At 44.1% G+C, this 20,468-nt stretch overlaps 1 protein-coding gene across 5 annotated transcripts; it reads right to left on the bottom strand.

Annotated features, from left to right (window-relative positions):
• Nucleotides 1-174: 174 nt before the first annotated feature.
• Nucleotides 175-20,368, bottom strand: LOC109906590 (mitogen-activated protein kinase kinase kinase kinase 2). Of its 5 annotated transcripts, none has more exons than XM_020504361.2 (32): nucleotides 19,966-20,367; nucleotides 16,671-16,728; nucleotides 15,038-15,128; nucleotides 13,609-13,673; nucleotides 13,451-13,506; nucleotides 11,750-11,797; nucleotides 11,599-11,641; nucleotides 11,348-11,420; nucleotides 10,948-11,079; nucleotides 10,373-10,435; nucleotides 10,079-10,160; nucleotides 9,629-9,739; nucleotides 9,432-9,510; nucleotides 8,289-8,347; nucleotides 8,053-8,105; nucleotides 7,683-7,721; nucleotides 6,972-7,005; nucleotides 6,668-6,824; nucleotides 4,640-4,815; nucleotides 4,044-4,085; nucleotides 3,682-3,766; nucleotides 3,510-3,589; nucleotides 3,359-3,419; nucleotides 2,973-3,096; nucleotides 2,807-2,865; nucleotides 2,603-2,706; nucleotides 2,291-2,474; nucleotides 2,097-2,177; nucleotides 1,912-1,998; nucleotides 1,678-1,748; nucleotides 1,501-1,556; nucleotides 175-1,382 (listed from the first exon to the last, which is right to left on the bottom strand). In XM_020504361.2, exons 1-32 carry the CDS (start codon nucleotides 20,059-20,061, stop codon nucleotides 1,295-1,297), a joined length of 2,637 nt encoding a protein of 878 aa, XP_020359950.1. In that variant the 5' UTR covers nucleotides 20,062-20,367; the 3' UTR covers nucleotides 175-1,294. The 5 variants fall into 5 exon arrangements, with proteins under 5 accessions (XP_020359950.1, XP_020359948.1, XP_031648037.1 ...); XM_020504359.2 differs by having other exon boundaries at nucleotides 190-1,382; nucleotides 2,807-2,868; XM_031792177.1 differs by lacking the exon at nucleotides 4,044-4,085 and having other exon boundaries at nucleotides 190-1,382; nucleotides 19,966-20,368.
• Nucleotides 20,369-20,468: the final 100 nt, after the last annotated feature.

Consider the following 20,468-nt stretch of genomic DNA (forward strand, 5'->3'; position numbering starts at 1 on the left):
ACAAAGAGCCATATAATGAAATTTATACTAATACTAATTAGCATGCCAATCTATTTTGCCACTTGTCACACACATTCTTCAGGCTTGCTAAACTGGACTAACTTCATAGGTAATGTTGTCTAATGTCTTTAGAGAAACACATTCATCTTTTATCTTTGCATCAGTCGACTCACATTTTTTTTAAAATATTTTTATTTTATCATTGGGAATTCAATGTTTTGGCATAAGTTCAACAAGTATACATAAAAACTCTCAAATCCATATTTTCACTTTTTTTTTATTAAAAGAAACAATTAAATAGCAACATGTATTCTCCTTCAAGTGTCTTTCAGGGATGACGAGTGTTACATTGGGCCCAGTCCCTCCCATGCACAACCAAACAAAAGCAAACCAGTATCATTAAACACAACGTAGTCTTACTTTGTGGCAAACACACATGTCTGGTTTGAGACCAAACACAACAAAACAATATTGGAGTTCATCATACAATTCAACTCCATTAGGGCTGGTTTCCCAAGATGCAGATTAAGCCCAATCCTGTCCTAAAAAGCATGCTCAACAGAGATCTCTATTGAAAACACTTTAAATCCTGGAAAAGTCTTAATCTGAGCACTTTTAAACTGTATTAGCACTCTGATTTTAGGTGACATATTTTCAAGCGTATGAGGTGAAAACTGTTCATGTTGACATCTGGGAGCGGTGCCACCTATGCCATTTCAGGTAGTGAACAGAGCATGGTGGTCTCGCGGTATATTCCGTTCACCGATGTAGTTGGTTTCCACTTCACAATGTTGTATCGGGAGACAGTGCAGACTTCGGTCATCAGTTAGTGTATTTCCAATGGCATACCAGTAAGAAAACACAATGGGGTTGGAACCAGGTTAAAAGTAGTGTGTGCGCATTCAAGGGGTTAGGGGTCATGACTGGGGGGCTCTCTCTCTAACAAGTCTTTTTCAGAAAGTTCTTCCTTGAACACACAACAGCTCAGTTTTCTCTCTGTGGCTAATTGTGTGAGAGTCTCATATGGTCTGTCTGTTCCCAGTATGCAGGTAGAGGGGGTTACATCAGTTTGAGACAAGTCTACACTGAGGGGGCTCGTTCGAGTTTATTAGGTGACAGGGGGCTCGTTCGAGTTTATTAGGTGCCAGGGAAGAGCCAGTGGCCTGTAGTGCCTCCTTTCTTCACACAATAAAAGCTGCCCATCTCTGGGACACACACTCCTTCACTTCTTCCTTTAATATAGCTTTCTCTCCTTTCCTTCCTTCCTTCCTCAGTTCTTTTTCTCTGTCTAATCTTAGTAGCTGCTTTCATGGCCAGTCAGGATATAGAGGTTGCTCATTGCTGATGGGTCCTCTGTGGGGGTACTCTGAAGGACAATATCCCTATGGAAATGACAAAAGACAGCGTGATTGGTTTTCTCAAAATAACCTTTTGACCCCTTATGGGATCACACATAATGTGGTTTTCAAGATAACAGGTCAGCTAGAGTTTGGAGCATACCTGTTCGTCCCCAAGACCCGGAATACTCTGCTTTCGTCTGTAATCTCCTGCGTGACCTAAGAGGAGTGTAAATGTATTTCAATGTTTCAGAGAGATAAAATACTTACAATGCAGATCAAGCATTTTTGGTTTGAATGAGCGCACAAGCTCATGGTGGAGAGAGGGCATTATAATCACCTCATTTGTGTGAAGACTCCTCCCTTTAAGACCATGCTTCCAGAAAGCCAGAACACTGTCCTGTAAACAAACTAGCCACACAACAGTAATGTCACAAAGGAATCTCCCACACATACAGTACGTAGTGTGTTAGCTGTAGCTACAGTACCTCACCCCTGTAGCTATGATTTGGTGATGAATTGAGAACATTCTATGCAGTAAAGAATGCTAATTGGGATTGAATGACGTTTTTACTTAGTGTTTCAATGGGGAAGTCAAAGACCAGTTCAAAAGGCAGCTCCTTGGAAGGAAGCCCTTGCAGGGTGACAATCTTCACAGTCTCTGTAAAAAATACCATTAGTATTGTACATTAAAGGGTAGGTAGTGATAATGATATTCCAGGGAGATAATATATTCCGATCGAGCTCCAATAGACTCACTCTCCAGTGCAATGAGAACCGTGTCTCTGTCCAGCTGTGTCGCCTGCACGGCTCCCGGTCCGGCTCCGACAGGCATACTCTCTGCACACGCACAAGACAGAAAGAGAGAAATAGAGAGAAAGAAAGATAATTATACAATTCCTCGACACAATGTTATATGGTTGAAATCCTGGCATCTAACATCTCTGTGCCACCTGGTGAAGAGTTTGGTGTGCCGTTCAACTCTACGATATCAAACTTCAGTTGCTGGTTGGTTGGCGGTTTCCCTTTCTCTGCAGTGCAGTCTCTCACACCAACACACAACTGTGGAAACTCATCTGTCACTAACACCAGTAGCTCAAAGATAGGGAGCGGATCTGGTAGACGTATGTCTATATGCTGAGAGAAGGAGAGGGAAGAAGAGAGCATAGGAGGATACATTTTACAAGTCTAACAGACACGGTTCATTGAAATCAATTGTAAGTAATCATTTTAATAGCACAATATTGAGTTATGTCAATACACACCTTGAGCTGCATAAATTTCTGCATGGGGTCATACCATAAGAGTAGAACCAGACCTGATGGTACAGCCCCACACAGGAACGTGCTGTCTGTGTATGGGTTCCTTGCTGCGGCAGAGAGAGAGGGAGGGAGAAAGAGCAACTGAAAACACTTTAGGTCAATTTCATAAACTTTCTTGAACATATTGCAACGTGAAATTACACTTACCCACACTGCATCTTCGACAGCTTTTAGTGTCTGGTATCTTCACAGTTACAGCATATTTCCTGCTGATGGACAAACATTTGAAAAACATTTGAAATTAGGAGATGCACATAAATTGAAGGCAAACTTAACCCGATAACATTAATACTCACTCACTCACTCACTTTACCTGGGGTTGATCCTCTCAGTGAGGCGGTTGGTACTGAGGGACAGGTGACTCTGTTTCTGCTGCTTGTGACTTCTCTGTTCAAACAGAGACATCAGACTGTGGGAGTACAGCTGGGAAGATTTCCCTGAAGATGGGGGTGGAGAGGGAAGGAATAGTAAGAACCAGTGTTCCAATTTAGCAGTTCTTTTTCGAGCTTGCCTGGTACAATGGAACCAATGGAGTGCAAACCCCACCCACCTGGCAGTCAAAGTAGGCTCAAGCAAACACTCAAATACTATTTGAACCCAGATCTGGTTTGGAGTAGTGTAGTTGATGGTGTAGGATCCTATGACCAATCGGATAGGTGTGTGATTGGGCAAACGAAAAATGGGGATCGATTGTCCTACCTGATACGGACATCAAAACGTTGTTCATGACATACAGCCAGGCACATCTCTGCGGGAGCAACTGTGGGGGAAGAGAGAGGTATTAGTGGTATGGTCAGGAATTCAACACGACTTCACCCTTTACCCTATTCATAAACGTCTGTACCACTACCTTCTCCAGAGTGTCCTCGTGGAGCTCGTTGAGGTTGAGAGTATATACACCCTCCTCTGCACCCAGAATAAGATACTGATCTGAGGAAGAGACAAGACCATGTCTTGGTTCATATTCTAGGTCGTATGTTAGAACCTCATTTGAACCTCTTCAACCATTTCTGCAACCCTACCTCTGGTTTTCGGGAGGATCCAGGTCACAGCGCAGTGGATCTTCAGAGGGCAACCATTGAAGACTTTGGAGAAACAGGCACCCATCTATTACACCAAAACAACATACTGTGTGTTTTAATATCGTGTTGACTAATTCCGACATTACGGTAAAATAGGCATGGTTAGAATACTGAAATTTGTCCACTGTCCATCTACACAGAAGCAATGTTGCAGTGAGCATTCCACCAGGCGTTTGTTAGACCGACAGCCATTAGCTAGGTCTGTGTGTAAGCATGGGTTGTTAGTTGTCGGCGCAGCAGTGTCATTGGTCATGTCCCTGTACCGTAGGGCACATGCTGTTAGACTCGACCTCTGCACTTACATGGACTTGAGGGGTAGGAGGGAGTCCATGACAATCAGCTCTCTAGAAGTTAAAAGGGTTACACACAACAACAACAACAGAAAAGAGGGGTAACTGTGTCGTTCAAATGATAATGTTGTTTAAATGAATGGAGCAAAAACAGCAATGTCATGGGATCTGGCTGCTGTTTGGTTGACTATTCTGAATTCTCTCCTCCTATATTAATGTTACAAAATGATTGTTTATTAAAATGAGATAAAACTGGATGTTTTGAAACAGGATATTAGGTTAACAAGCCACACACTTGCTGGTTAACAAACCACACACTTTTTTGGTTAACAAACCACACACTTTTTTGGTTAACAAACCACACACTTTTTGTCACTACGTCCCAGGGTTGGATTGAATAGCACTTTTCAACTATTGCGTTGAAATTTCACTTCATCCCAAAGTGTCAGAATTTACATTGGATTTAACCCCAACCATGCTATATACTGACAGCCTCGAATCCATACCATATCTTGAAGCCAACTATCGGCATCAGCACATACAGTATGGATATGAAACTAATGTACTCATATGTAGTGGGCCAACATTTTCCTGTGTTGGACACTCACAGAGTCCTCGGTCTTTCTCCTCAGTGTGCTCCACTCTGGAGAGAGAGAGGTTTCCCTGCTCGGAGAGGCCACTCCCCCTGTCATCTTCTCCGCCTGCACGGCGCTCCCCTCAGAAACACTGGGGTCACTGCACCACTGTCTGCTGATGTCCTGGGTAGCAGAACACCTGGCCAAGACTAGAGAACCACACGAGAGGAGGAGAGATGGGGGAACCCATTTGTCATGTTGAGACATGTTGTCAATCTTAGCATGAATGAGAAAAGCTACAATGATTCGGATTACAACACACAGAAGATATACTGTATAATTGAACGTATTACGATTGCATTGGAATACACTGATCACTCGTCAAATATTCACGTCAACATACACTGCTCAAAAAAATTAAGGGAACACTAAAATAACACATCCTAAGATCTGAATGAATGAAATATTCTTATTAAATACTTTTTTCTTTACATAGTTGAATGTGCTGACAACAAAATCACACACAAATTATCAATGGAAATCAAATGTATCAACCCATGGAGGTCTGGATTTGGAGACACACTCAAAATTAAAGTGGAAAACCACACTACAGGCTGATCCAACTTTGATGTAATGTCCTTAAAACAAGTCAAAATGAGGCTCAGTAGTGTGTGTGGCCTCCACGTGTCTGTATGACCTCCCTACAACGCCTGGGCATGCTCCTGATGAGGTGGCGGATGGTCTCCTGAGGGATCTCCTCCCAGACCTGGACTAAAGCATCCGCCAACTCCTGGACAGTCTGTGGTGCAATGTGGCGTTGGTGGATGGAGCGAGACATGATGCCCCAGATGTGCTCAATTGGATTCAGGTCTGGGGAACGGGCAGGCCAGTCCATGGCATCAATGCCTTCCTCTTGCAGGAACTGCTGACACACTCCAGCCACATGAGGTCTAGCATTGTCTTGCATTAGGAGGAACCCAGGGCCAACCGCACCAGCATATGGTCTCACAAGGGGTCTGAGGATCTCATCTCAGTACCTAATGGCAGTCAGGCTACCTCTGTCTGGCGAGCACATGGAGGGCTGTGCGGCCCCCCAAAGAAATGCCACCCCACACCATGACTGACCCACCGCCAAACCGGTCATGCAGGAGGATGTTGCAGGCAGCAGAACGTTCTCCACGGCGTCTCCAGACTGTCACGTCTGTCACATGTGCTCAGTGTGAACCTGCTTTCATCTGTGAAGAGCACATGGCGCCAGTGGCGAATTTGCCAATCTTGGTGTTCTCTGGCAAATGCCAAACGTCCTGCACGGTGTTGGGCTGTAAGCACAACCCCCACCTGTGGACGTCGGGCCTACATACCACCCTCATGGAGTCTGTTTCTGACCGTTTGAGCAGACACATGCACATTTGTGGCCTGCTGGAGGTCATTTTGCAGGGCTCTGGCAGTGCTCCTCCTGCTCCTCCTTGCACAAAGGCGGAGGTAGCGGTCCTGCTGCTAGGTTGTTGCCCTCCTACGGCCTCCTCCACGTCTCCTGATGTACTGGCCTGTCTCCTGGTAGCGCCTCCATGCTCTGGACACTACGCTGACAGACACAGCAAACCTTCTTGCCACAGCTCGCATTGATGTGCCATCCTGGATGAGCTGCACTACCTGAGCCACTTGTGTGGGTTGTAGACTCCGTCTCATGCTACCACTAGAAAGAAAGCACCGCCAGCATTCAAAAGTGACAAAAACATCAGCCAGGAAGCTTGTCTGTGGTTATCACCTGCAGAACCACTCCTTTATTGGGGGTGTCTTGCTAATTGCCTATCATTTCCACCTGTTGTCTATTCCATTTGCACAACAGCATGTGAAATGTATTGTCAATCAGTGTTGCTTTCTAAGTGGACAGTTTGATTTCACAGAAGTGTGATTGACTTGGAGTTACATTGTGTTGTTTAAGTGTTCCCTTTATTTTTTTGAGCAGTGTATAATCTCGGGACCCAGAACCAAATCAGTTGTCATGACAGATTGACATATAACCTGGAAACATTTACTCTGTGTGTGGAAGTTCAGTACCTGACATGGAGTTGTTGGGTGTGGAGTCGGGCCCCAGGGTGGAGCTGGGGCGGAGGGTGAGGTCCTTGTCCTCCAGGGTGGGACAGAAGGAGCCGATGGCAGGCAGTGAGGCTGTGGAAGGGCTGAACAACCCACTCTTCCTCCCACCTTTACCCCCCTACACAACCAAAGACAATAGACAAAACACCATCATATAATGCAATAGGAAATAGCTGAAAGGTCAAAAGGATTGTCTTCATGTATTGCATTACACTATTTCAGAAGGAACTCTTTGTTTTCTTGGGGTTGTGTTATTGGCACTTACGTCAGTAGATGGCACTCTTTTGATGGTTAAGCTCCTGAAATAGTCAATGGTAATATTGTTACTGAAGCACTCTGTGGTAAATCAAAGGTAAATCAGATTTGCTTTCCATGTGGGATACTTGCTGTCACAGTCAATAAACTGACATGGGCTCAATTGTGTTGGATCTTAATAGGACAAGATTTGGAGCAGGGCAGGTTCAATGAATTGTAAAAACACAACATGTCTATCACACTCGATCAACTTCAAATCCAAGATGGCAGCATGTCAAGTCGTTTGTCTGTGACTAGTACATTTTAACCTACTAATAACCTATTTATTTATGGTTGCATAACTTCGTTATTACTTGTAGTTTTTCATGTCGTCTGTCTGTAATTTTTTTGTAATGACTTGGTGCTGTCTATCTTGGCCAGGGCGCTCTTGAAAAAGAGATTTTCATCTCAATGAGCCCTTCCTGGTTAAATAAAGGTTAAATAATTATTTTTTAAATTTAATTTAAAATATGCATACCAAACAATAATAATCAGTGGTCAAATATTCTATACTTCTTTACCAGATAATGTCAAGTTAACATGAAAAGCTAATCATTTAAATGTAAATAAACAAACTTTCATTGCTTCCTTGATAAAAGTTGCCACAGGGTAGAATAGTGTTGAATAGTGTTTTTACAATGGGGGGGGTGGGGGGGGGGGGGGGGGGGGTCTGCAGGCCTACCTCAGCTGCAGAGCTTCCTCCACACATTCTAACAGGCTCCTGAAATAGGAAGCTAAGATGTTAATGTCTCTATGGAGCCACTTGTTCTGTGTACATGATGTGACAGAGCACTGCCTGTTCTGTGACAATAGGAGCGTTGCAGCCAGTGTTCTCTCTCAATGAGGAAGCAAACTTTTCCTTTTACTGCAAATATGAGTCTATTAATAATGCATCGGGAGTTTTTTCAATGTTTTTCCCTCTCTAGTGGGGATGTCACATCCATGGCCACACAAACACCGATAGCAGATTTGAGATAATGCTCTGAAATACTATGTCTTTGATGTAATGCTACTAGATTTGAGAAAATTGGTGAGGAAGAGGAGCATCTTACGGTGATTCAGTTTCATCTTCTGAGAGGTCCCAATCGTCTTCATACGAGCTTTGCTGAAATATGACAAAAAAACATCAACAACATACACATTCATAGTATCCCTATTAATAACATCTTAAAACTATGCCATACAAGAACTCATACATCCCATAATCACACTTCCCCAAATAGCCATTCTATGTTGAATTGACCTCTAACCCCCTACATGTCAAACACAGGAAATAAATGTCACTCACCATATCAGGATAAGGCTCTGTGACTTTCCTCAACGGGGGCCCAAACTTCATTTGGTCAACTAAGGAAAGCACAGCTTAGTTAACCATGAGGAAAAGTTACAATTAAATACAAAGTATGTACTTATAATTACTAACTGCACTGCTCACCCCAGAAAACCTATTGTGATGCCCATTCACAATGACTCACCACACCCCTTTCCACAAACATGCCCAAGAACCTATTGTATTTGCATAAGAGACGAGTCACAACACCCCTCCCCACTCCCACCATCTTTGTTGACATGCTTGTCTATATATACGCTTTTTGTCCCAGGCTGCTGTAGAGCGGCCGCATTGTCCACCATCACCGCACCCTGTGTATGCTGTAATCCCACTGATAGGAGACATAACAATAGTTCCTCAGTCATCCCTCCTCGCCTCCCCCACCTCCTCGCCTCCCCCACCTCCTCCTCACACGTGGGACGCCAGGCACGTCAGAGTCATGGCAGAAAGGGGACATGGCATGTGCGTGTGAGGACAGTGCCACCTCTATGCGTCCCTCTGTGTTGGGTGACCGTGTGACTTGGTGACTTCATCTCCCCCTTCAAGTCTCAATGAGCGTCTTGTAACAGGAGTCAGGACCCCAAGAGTCTTGTGTTGCGTGCTGCTCTGCTCTCTTACCTCGTCCCCAATTCCATACATTAAGCCAGCGAGGGTGATGTTGACCTCAACTCTCCAAGTACGCGCGATACACAAGGATAGACGCACGCACTCACACACGCACACACGCACATACACATACACATACACACACACACACACACACACACACACACACACACACACACACACACACACACACACACACACACACACACACACACACACACACACACACACACACACACACACACACACAAACACACACACACACACACACACCCTCTCTATCTATAGATGAGTGTCCACTTGAATTATCGTGGACGGATGTACAGTCAAAGCCAGTGTACAGTGTTCAGGGAATAAGACCCTCATTGATGTTGATTTTGATGGTTTTGCAAATAGAACTTCGATAACCCTTTTCACAAATTGTAGTGATGATGTCATGCGTGGGCTGATGATGATGCTTCAGTGTCATAATTGTGTAGGGATTTGAAGACTCACACTGCTCTTCAGACAGAGTCCTCTCCACGGGCAGGTGTTTCCCTGCAGACTGGATCTTATCAGGAGCAGCTTCTACATTCTGCAGACAAACACACGCACACGCATAATAAATCACACTAGGAACAAGCAATGTTCCTGAGAGTTCTGGGTGATGGCCATGCATGTGCGTCTGTCTGTCTATTGTCACCTATCCTCACCTCCATGTCGTTATCATCCATGCCGTGTGTGGAGTGGAGGTCTGGGTTGTTGGCCATGTCCAGCAGCTCAATGATCAGGTTACGAGTCAGTAGCTGGGTCACAAATGGATGCTGGGGATACGACAACAGATTTAAAAAAAAAAGTTTATGTAAAAGCTCTACATCAATAAATAACTTCATCATTAATTTCCTTGATCTCTCACAGCTCCCGAGGCCCTGTTAGGGGTCCCTATTAGCTATAGACATGAATACAGAATCGCTATGCTTTTAGCACCTCAGTCAGAGGCTCTAGTCCAGAGGCTCTGTCTATAATGACGGTGAATGTTGATCGCCATCCAGGGGCTTTTCATGAATGTTTCCTCCGCTGGTTTATAGAGAGAGAGAGAGAGAGAGAGAGAGAGAGAGAGAGAGGGGAAAGCAACGTGCTCTCAGCGGTGTACCGAAGTGTACCTGCAGTAAAGTCTCGGACGACGGTCTCTTCCTGGGGTTCTTAATGAGGGACATCTTCACAAAGCTCTGGAACCCCGCAGACCTGCAGAGAGGCGGGAGGGAGGGAGATGAGACAGCAAAAAAAATAAAAATGCATATCCATATTGAGAAATATGGAGAATATCAATGCTGCATTCAAAAAACAATCTCGTGTCAGGAGGATGCTTTCGGAGAAGAGGTATTTCACATACAGTATGATGCATGGTGAGGTGGCTGAATTGTTCAGGGAATGTGGTGTGCTCATGTCCATCTCACCACTTGGTCTTGTCCTTGAGCCTGGGTGGCTGGAAGCTGCTTTTCGACATTAACATCAAGGCTCTGGAACATAGTTTTAATAGTTTGAAACATTAACACGGTGGAAAGCCTAGCCTTCTTCATAGATCTGTTTATTATGTGCCTTGGCCAGCTCCTTTGTCCTTCGCTGACATGTCTGCCACAACGACAAACACTCCAGAGGCGGTTTCCAAAAGCACAAACAGACCTGCTCCCAGGCTTGAGATTTTTGTTGTTGTCGTCACCTACAAAGCTATGATACCATATTGGATTCAGAGGTGTGTGGATAGCCCGCGAAATGCAACACAGCACAAATATATATATCCATCATCATTTATTTTCAGTGGAATTATTGTGGATTTAGAGGAGTGAATGAAAAGGGGATGGAAACTATTTATTGTTGATGTTAAAGGCTAGAGTCTAGAGGGGACTGGTACGGAGTCTGCCTGTCTCTGTCTGTGTCTGTGTCTCTGTCTGGATCTCTGCCTTTCTGTGCCTGGATCTCTGCCTCCGTCTCAGTTTGTGTCTGTAACTCTGTCCTTTGTCTCAGAGCTCACCTCATCGGGTGGAGGTCAAACATGGGCGGCTGGAGCTCTGCCAGCTCGATGGCCGTGATGCCCACCGCCCAGATGTCACACAGATGGTTGTACCCGCCCTTTTTCTCCACTGCTGCCACCTCCGGTGCCATCCTGGCATGGGTACATAAACACCAGTCAGGTGAAATGGGAGATTGGGGGTTATGAATTATGATGTGGTTATAATGCATTATAGGACTTGTCATAAGGACATAGGACCACCTTATAAAGTGTCTCATAGCCATCCTGAAAGAACATATCCAAAGAAGGAAACGTATGACTACTGTAAGACGTATCAGTGTCAGCATAAATAAGCACTGAAGTATATCGTTTTCAATGAGTCATAACGTTGAAGGTCGTGGTTTGAGCCCAGTTATCTTACCAGTAGGGAGTTCCTATAAAAGACTTCCTCTTGGCTACAGAAGCACTGATCTCTGCAGCAACTCCAAAATCGGCTGCATGGAAACAGAGATGACAGTTTGGTGGCAGGGGGAGACAGAATGCAGAATCCAATATGTCTTGTGAGTGGTTTATTTTTACCACGCTAGTTAACCTCAAAGTTATCGCAGACAATGTATGTGAGTGAGTGAGTGAGTGAGTGTGATTGATGGTATAGAATAGATGTTCACTGACCCAGTTTGACATCTCCTCGTTCTGTGATAAGGATATTTGCTCCCTATAGACAGATGGACACACACACACACACACACACAGATATGAGCTCACAAAGATTCCGATCAGAGCCATTCACTGACAATAACATACCGGTATGTCAAAATGATACCTTTATGTCTCTATGCATTTTACTTGTTTCGTGCAGGTGGTACAAGCCCTGTTGAAAAACAAAAACACAGAAACAGTTTGACAAATCTCTCAATCTCATCCTCAGTTCACCACACAAGCCCATAAAGCCAGACACAACACAACAGTGTGCAAGAATCAGAAAGTGTTGACACGAATAAGGGAGGTAATGTTATGTTGCTGTGTGTGTGTGGTGTCACGAAACATGCTGCATTGCTTTCCTGTGGTTAGAAACACATGATTATACCAGTGGCGTTTATTGAAGGATTCCAAAGAGAAGCCAGCCTTCCCCAAAGAATAGACAAAGAAAGAAAAAAATATATATATATTTTTTCTCTCTGTGTTTCATCCTTTTTCTTCAATTCGCAGGAGGTTGAATGTATCTCACTGGAGAAAACAACAGAGCGAGCGAAACAGCGCCCCTCTGTCTCTGGATCTGTAAGCCATCTATCTGATACCGTCTGGTCAAAAAGAGTATGACATTGATGCCGCTCGTCGCATTGAATGCAAGGGAAGCCAGCGAGGATTCAGTTCAGCATTGAGCTGAACTGAGAGAGCTCAACTGTGAATGGTCCTGGAGCAACGAAAACAAAGTGTCAAGTTAAATAAAGGTTAAAGATGTTTTTATAAATGAAATAAAAAGAGCCCAGTGGATTTTGCTTCACACAACTCACAAGCCAAGCGTCATTTACAGAAACAACTTGAATTGTTGCATCTCGTAGTGTCGTTGTCCTCTGGTGGCTAGCTAAAATCATCCCTTTCCTAAATGAATTATGGACTGGCCAATGATTAATACAGAGATTCTGATCCAACCATAAATTCATATTGTGCCCCTGGCCTGAGAGGATGGAAGTTCAATATATAGCTAGATGAAGTAGGCTAATGTTAACTAGCTGGTCTGGCGCATCGTTGTCCATGAAAAGAAGTCAGGGTAGTGATCAAGCATTTTAGCCAGGTAGCCTAGGACAACAACATTTTTTAAAGTGTGGACTGTATGACAGAGTCATGAAAGAAAGGAGGATGACATTGGCATTTCTGGGTGAGTCAACATGTTTTTGTCTACTTGCAAGCTCGCGCATACACACACACGGAAATCAGAACCATCGACAGCCACATCATATTTAGTTTACGTTGATTGGACTAAATTGTTTTTTGGTATCTTTTAGTTGTAATTACTAGACTAAGCATGGGTGATTTGATGATGTTGAAGTTGAAATGGTGCTGGAATAGTGGAGGCAGCTCCTGTTTTCTTTTCAACTTGCGGTAACACACTGTGGTTCTAAATTAAGAGTTGTTTACTGGTCAGAAAATGTTGGAAACATTAACTTGCTTGACCATGCAGTCGTAGGTCATGTAACTGTCTGTTTGTGGACTTCACCGGACAGATGTTGCTCTCTGATTTAATGATGAAACCAAGGTGTGGTTGAATTTATTCTGCCACTGTGTCTTCTTATTGTCTCGGCCTTTATATCACGGTAAAAAGGGATGTGAACCACCAGCTTATAGAACAAACAACGCAATTATCACAACACATAGGTTGTAATATGTATATATTTTTTGGTCCTGGCTTGGCTTCCGCAGTGATTCTATCCACACACTGCTACTGGATTATACTGTGACCGTCTGTCCCAGTTAGGAAAGTGACAGAGCTCATCACTTATAGTACATCCCTGGGCTGACTAACCTGGAGGGTTTCTCTGCAGATGTAGGCTATCTGCTTCTCCTTTAAGGGCCCAGTCACTGTGGAAATACCAGTAGAGACCTTAGATTAATGGCCACACAAGAGAGGAAGGACAATACATGGCTATAAGGTAAGGTCAGTTCAGTTGTAGCAATACATACCGTGGTAAATGTCTTGTAACGACCCCCCTCCACAGTACTCCATACATATCCACAATTTAGTGTTTCTGCAAAAAAATGGGAGATACACACTTTGATTACCAGTCGGGAATGCATTTTTGTTGACTTTCCAGACAACAAAAAAAACCAATTACTATGAACTTCATTGTAGAGGAGAACTGAGTAGGGACTGTTTTGCCATCCAAACAAATCGCAATGTTATCTGACCTTGAAATGTTACAGAGTTAATATTCAGACGTTCCAAAAGGACTAAGATAAAAAGGTAAAAACCTTCAGCAAAATAATTTGAGACTTAGCAACAGTGTGGGTGTATGCACGCACGCACGCACACACACACACACACACACACACACACACACACACACACACACACACACACACACACACACACACACACACACACACACACACACACACACACACACACACGCATACGCACGCACACACACACACACACGCACGTACGCATGCGCACACACGCACACGCACGCACGCACACACACACGCACACACACACACACGCACGCACACACGCACACACACACGCACACACACGCACGCACGCACACACACACACGCACACACGCACACACACACGCACACACACACATACACACGTACGCACGCACACACGCACACACGCACACACACACATACACACGCACACACGCATTCACATACACACACACACATACACATACACACATACACACACACATACACACACACACACACACATACACACACATACACACACACACATACACATACACATACACATACACATACACATACACACACACATACACACACACACACACACACACACACACACACACACACACACACACACACACACACACACACACACATACACATACACACACACACACATACACACACACACGCATAAGTTTAATTCTGTGTGTATGCATGCGCTTGTTAGTGACCGTATTCTATCAACAACCAAACTTTTTGTGTGTATAACGTTCATTTTGAGAGCCACAATTTCTGTAGTGTGGGAGAGAATGCTGCATTCTAAGTCCTAGAAGTGGGCGTTTGAGGTAAGAGCGTTCCCGAGTGGCACAATGAGTGAGTAGCGCAGCGGTCTAAGGCACTGATTCGCAGTGCTATAGGAGGCGCCACTACAGACCCTGGTTCGATTACGGGCGATATCACAACCAGCAGTGATCTGAAGTCCCATAGGGCGGCGCACAATTGGCCCAGTGTCGTCCGGGTTAGGGGAGGGTAGGCCGTCATTGTAAAATAAGAATTTGTTCTAAACTGACTTGCCTAGTTAAATAAAAATAGTGGAATTCAACACATCCAAGAACACTCACAATCCAAGGAATTCCACAGGTGGACGTGGAACTCTCATGAAGTGTAACATTAGACAAGCCTAAACATGTACCTGTGATAGCTGCCGAAATAGGCCACAATGTTCTTGTGCTTGCATTCCTTCATCATAGTGATCTCCTGCTGGATGGATGTGATGTCATCACCTGAACAGGGAGCATGCAGGTCACATGACCAAACTAAGACACATATACAGATATACAGTGAGGGAAAAAAGTATTTGATCCCCTGCTGATTTTGTACGTTTGCCCACTGACAAAGAAATGATCAGTCTATAATTTCAATGGTAGGTTTAATTGAACAGTGAGAGACAGAATAACAACAACAAAAATCCAGAAAAACGCATGTAAAAAATGTTAGAAATTGATTTGCATTTTAATGAGGGAAATAAGTATTTGACCCCCTCTCAATCAGAAAGATTTCTGGCTCCCAGGTGTCTTTTATACAGGTAACGAGCTGAGATTAGGAGCACACTCTTAAAGGGAGTGCTCCTAATCTCAGCTTGTTACCTGTATAAAAGACACCTGTCCACAGAAGCAATCAATAAATGAGATTCCAAACTCTCCACCATGGCCAAGACCAAAGAGCTCTCCAGGGATGTCAGGGACAAGATTGTAGACCTACACAAGGCTGGAATGGGCTACAAGATCATCGCCAAGCAGCTTGGTGAGAAGGTGACAACAGTTCGTGCGATTATTCGCAAATGGAAGAAACACAAAATAACTGTCAAACTCCCTCGGCCTGGGGCTCCATGCAAGATCTCACCTCGTGGAGTTGCAATGATCACGAGAACGGTGAGGAATCAGCCCAGAACTACACGGGAGGATCTTGTCAATGATCTCAAGGCAGCTGGGACCATAGTCACCAAGAAATCAATTGGTAACCCACTACGCCATGAAGGACTGAAATCCTGCAGCTCCCGCAAGGTCCCCCTGCTCAAGAAAGCACATATACATGCCTGTCTGAAGTTTGCCAATGAACATCTGAATGATTCAGAGGACAACTGGGTGAAAGTGTTGTGGTCAGATGAGACCAAAATTGAGCTATTTGGCATCAACTCAACTTGCCGTGTTTGGAGGAGGAGGAATGCTGCCTATGACCCCAAGAACACCATCCCCACCGTTAAACATGGAGGTGGAAACATTATGCTTTGGGGGTGTTTTTCTGTTAAGGGGACAGGACAAATTCACCGCATCAAAAGGGACGATGGACGGGGCCATGTACCGTCAAGTCTTGGATGAGAACCTCCTTCCCTCAGCCAGGGCATTGAAAATGGGTTGTGGATGGGTATTCCAGCATGACAATGACCCAAAACACACGGCCAAGGCAACAAAGGAGTGGCTCAAGAAGAAGCACATTAAGGTCCTGGAGTGGCCTACCATTAAAATTATAGACGGATAATTTCTTTGTCAGTGGGCAAACGCACAAAATCAGCAGGGGATCAAATACTCCCCCCCCCCCTCACTGTAGGCCATTTCCTGACATCTCAACACTAATACTGATACTAGTACTAGAACTACTAGCTACTTCTACTACTAGCCTACTGCTGCTAGTAGTAGTAGCTAACTGTGTCACACACACAATAGATTGTCTCCAAAGACTTAAGAATGTACTACACAAAGCATACAGGAAGGCAAAGCATGCAAGAAATAACCCATAATACAGGTCTGACAAGACTGGTCACATACCAGGATCCAGTTTGACTATTTTGATGGCTGCCATTGCCGAACTCTTGATGTTGCGAGCCTGAAAGAAAGGGTGAACTGTGAGTGATTAATACTGTGAACTTAATGCAGGGAATACAGACTACAGAATGACATGTCCATGGATTGGTCAGCAGTACATAGGCCTACAGCACTAGACAGCTACATCCGGGAGAGTGAAACACTAAACCATCAGCAAGCAGTTTCCTCGAAGCAATTGCATCAAATTGCTGACAGCTCATCGCAATCGTTCTATTTACAACAGTCAATTAGCTGTTTACAACCATTTCATTTTTCTATTTTTTCTCCCACAATTTCTAACTCTAAATACAATTTCTTAGTATTGGCAATGGAAAACATAACAGCTAATGCAATTAAATCACAAAATATCTAGATTTATATAGCTATGATAGTCCTATTTGTGAAATTCAAGTGAAAAGCCATTTTTTGGGGGGCCAAAATGCAATTTTCTCTGTAACTCATTCCTAAATGCATTTTCATCTCAGTTTGGAGATCTGCCACATTCCTCCCATCACTATAGGAAGCCCCGGGCATCCATTCAAAACCCAAACCCCCTAGTCGGCCATCTTGACGATAAAAGAAACAATATTAGACCCTGGTCTGGCCGGGCTGTTCGCATGCTGCCTCTGACCTTCAGCTTCACCTTGTAGAAATGCAACAGCAGGAGACAGAGACAGGGGCTGCTGGGGACACTATAGTAGTGAGAGGTATTTCCTACACAGTCCCGGGTTGTATCTGAAATGACACCCTATTCCCTCTATAGTGCACTACTGCTGACCAGGGCCTGCATCAAAAGTGGTGCATTGTATAGGGAATAGTGTGCCACTTCAGACGCAGACCCAGAGCTTTAAGTGTCATGCTCAGTGACATGGTCTATGTCAGGGCGTAAGAGAGAACAAGGGGAAAAGTCCCTGGCTTTGAATCCAGAGGATGTTGTTTACAATGTCCATCCGACGTTCGTCCGTCATTTCCTCTCGTTTTATCCTTTAAAAACATGGATTGCTCCCATTCTTTCTGACAGGTCAAACGGTGAAGTGACGTCAGGTCGTAAAGGCCCTTAACTCTATGCCCGACAAATATAGAATCAACCAATGGTCTATCAGATTGCCTGTAGACAAAACCTGAAGCTTGGCTACACCGACTTCCTGTTTTTTTCCTGTTATAACAGAGCACTTCCTGTGACTAAAGTGACAGTAATGTCTCTTTAAGGTTCGCCAAAGGCAGCATGAAATAACAGTGTGTTGTGGGATAGAGTTCACAGACAGTGGTAATGAAAATAAAACTTAATCACTTTGATCATAGTTCCAAAAGTAGTTATTTCTCAGGGCTTGATGATTGAAATACCACACAATAAAAACAGACGGCTTTTCCCTGCTTTTCCATACGATCATTCGGAAGTATGTTGCACTAAACTGGCCTCAAGACATTATTGATATTCAGTGAGAGACAGATCCGCACAACTGCAACAACAGCACAAATGGAAATGTGTGTGTGTGTGTGTGTGATGTAACTTGCAATAACAAACAACCAACAGCCCACAGTGTGACAGTGATGACTGGGCATTGCAGTGCTGCTGCTGGTTTATGAAACATATTTCTGTTCTGTGGGTTTCCCCTACCATCGAACCTCAGGTAATCTCAGTCAGGTCACAGGTCACAAGTTTATAACCATGAACGTACATATGTATGACTCCTCAACCTGTCTTTGGCATAGTTTCACTAGACGACAAGACAAAAACAACTACTCACTCGTAAAAGCAACCTCCCACTGAGGTCTTCGAGATGAATATCAGGGCTACTTTTGAGGCATGAAATCCATGCTTTCTTGTTTGACAAAGGCTTCATTCTTTATTTATGTAGCTGCAACAGGTCACACACTTGAGAGCAGAACCCTCAGCTGAGTAGCTGAAGAGTTTCCTGGATCTTGTGAACAATGGTCATCTAATGAATGTCCACAGAGTCAGAGAGCCCACGAGGTCACATGGCCAGTGGTTTGACCCCTGACCTCCACGGAGCTCCAATACGGCTGGAGAAACAGAACAGTGGAGGAGAGGAGGAGAACAGCGAGGTAGTGGGAGGTGATAATAGGCCATTGTCTATGGGACAGTAGCAGTTTCTCCATTCACAGCAGGCAGGCAGGCAGGCATAGCCCGGGCAGTGACATGGCGCTAAGGCATGGCAGGGGTTGTACAACATTACATAACGTCAAGACTGAGTGAAACAGAGGACTTGTCTAGGGGACATTTTGAATTATTCATAAAGCATTAGCCCAAAAGTTAACAATTGTGCTTGCAGTAAATGTTGCCTGTTGAACCTGTTTTCCTTTTGTAGTCTATTGGATACCAAATGTTTCTGGCAGGGGGGGAGAGGCACATAGCAATTTGAGTCTGTTGATCTTGCAGGATGCATCTATTTTACATTCAGGGTGGGATCACAGGATGTTTTTTTATCCTGTGGCTCACATCACGAAGTCAAAATAGACGAGACTGACTGAAAAATACCTTATCGATAGTCAAGATACATAAAACATAAATGCTGATAAATGTCGCAGTGCCCTTCAGACTAGATTTCTTGTAACATCCCCTGGTCTTAAAATGGTGATCTATGAAGTCAGTTATTCCACCTTCATGAAAAAAAACAGCACAAAATGAGAGTATATTACAGAGAGCTTTATAGTATTGCTGAGAGAGCTAATAAAAAGTTAGAATGAAATGCCTTGAGCCTTGATAAATGTTCCTGTAGTGGCCTTGGTCGTTATGGATGTTGAACTAATTGACCAGCCCTGATGCTATTCCAGCCTGATTATGAATACTGAACAGCAGAAGATGTAATACCTACCAGTAGTTTATGGGCATTGACCATACATAGGCACTAAAGGCATCATTAAGATGAGGGCTCATTGACTATCCCCGCATTATTCTCACATAGCAGTCACACTTGCAAGGGCGCCATACCCAACCTTTTACCAGTTATTGGTTACCTGCATACACGTGATTTGTTGAATGGTCATACATAAAGTTTAACATAGATTATGTTAAGAGCGTTAATGTATGGTGGCTGTGCTTCTATCCACTTTTGAAGGTTTCAAGCCTGTCAACATAAAATTCAATAAAATGTCCCATTGTGGAATACAGGAAGGAAAAAAACGTTAATTAACAGCTAGGCTACGTTGGTTTAATGGTTTAATGACTTGGCATGTCAATTAAAACGCATACATACGCATACGTGCGAACTGATATTTCCCCCCACTCACGACTCACCTTGAACACATCTCCGTACGTGCCACTCCCAATACGATGAATTAACTCGTAATCATTCAACGGGTCCAAAAACGAGACTCCAATAGTGGTATCCATGCCTGCAGACAGAACTGCGTCTGGTCACTCACGCACGTTGATATCCACTCATGACAATACATACAGCGAATCAACAACTGGACGCGCGGTATAGTTGCAGTAATCCCAGGGGTGCTGTCTCGATGAAATACTATTACACCACGACTCTTCTGACCAAGCAAATATAATTGATAGCCTGACAGTATGGGTATTGATTACGTCGCCAGACACCACAGATACCCTTGTCCCGAGTCATTCATGTTACCCGAGGCGAGCCCGCCAGATCATGCAAAGTCAAGTGATCTCAATTCTCAAGTCGACTATAGGCGCATGTCGGAATTTTCCTGGTCATTAGAGCAGACGAGCAGAGGACGCACACTGTAACATCTACGAATAGCCCATTATGACACGTGCAACAGTATTCACAT

The sequence above is a fragment of the Oncorhynchus kisutch genome, linkage group LG16 (assembly GCF_002021735.2).
Source record: "Oncorhynchus kisutch isolate 150728-3 linkage group LG16, Okis_V2, whole genome shotgun sequence".
NCBI lineage: Eukaryota > Metazoa > Chordata > Actinopteri > Salmoniformes > Salmonidae > Oncorhynchus > Oncorhynchus kisutch.

Bases quoted from the DNA above. Each gene is read 5' to 3' on its own strand.
- LOC109906590 (XM_020504359.2), bottom strand. From the start codon at position 20,061: ATGGATACCACTATTGGAGTCTCGTTTTTGGACCCGTTGAATGATTAC. The intron at 7,006-7,682 runs GTAGGCCTGCAG...TGACTATTTCAG, and splicing joins GAGGAAGCTCTGCAGCTGAG to GAGCTTAACCATCAAAAGAG. The intron at 2,475-2,602 runs GTGTGTATTGAC...TCCTTCTCTCAG, and splicing joins AGAAATTTATGCAGCTCAAG to CATATAGACATACGTCTACC.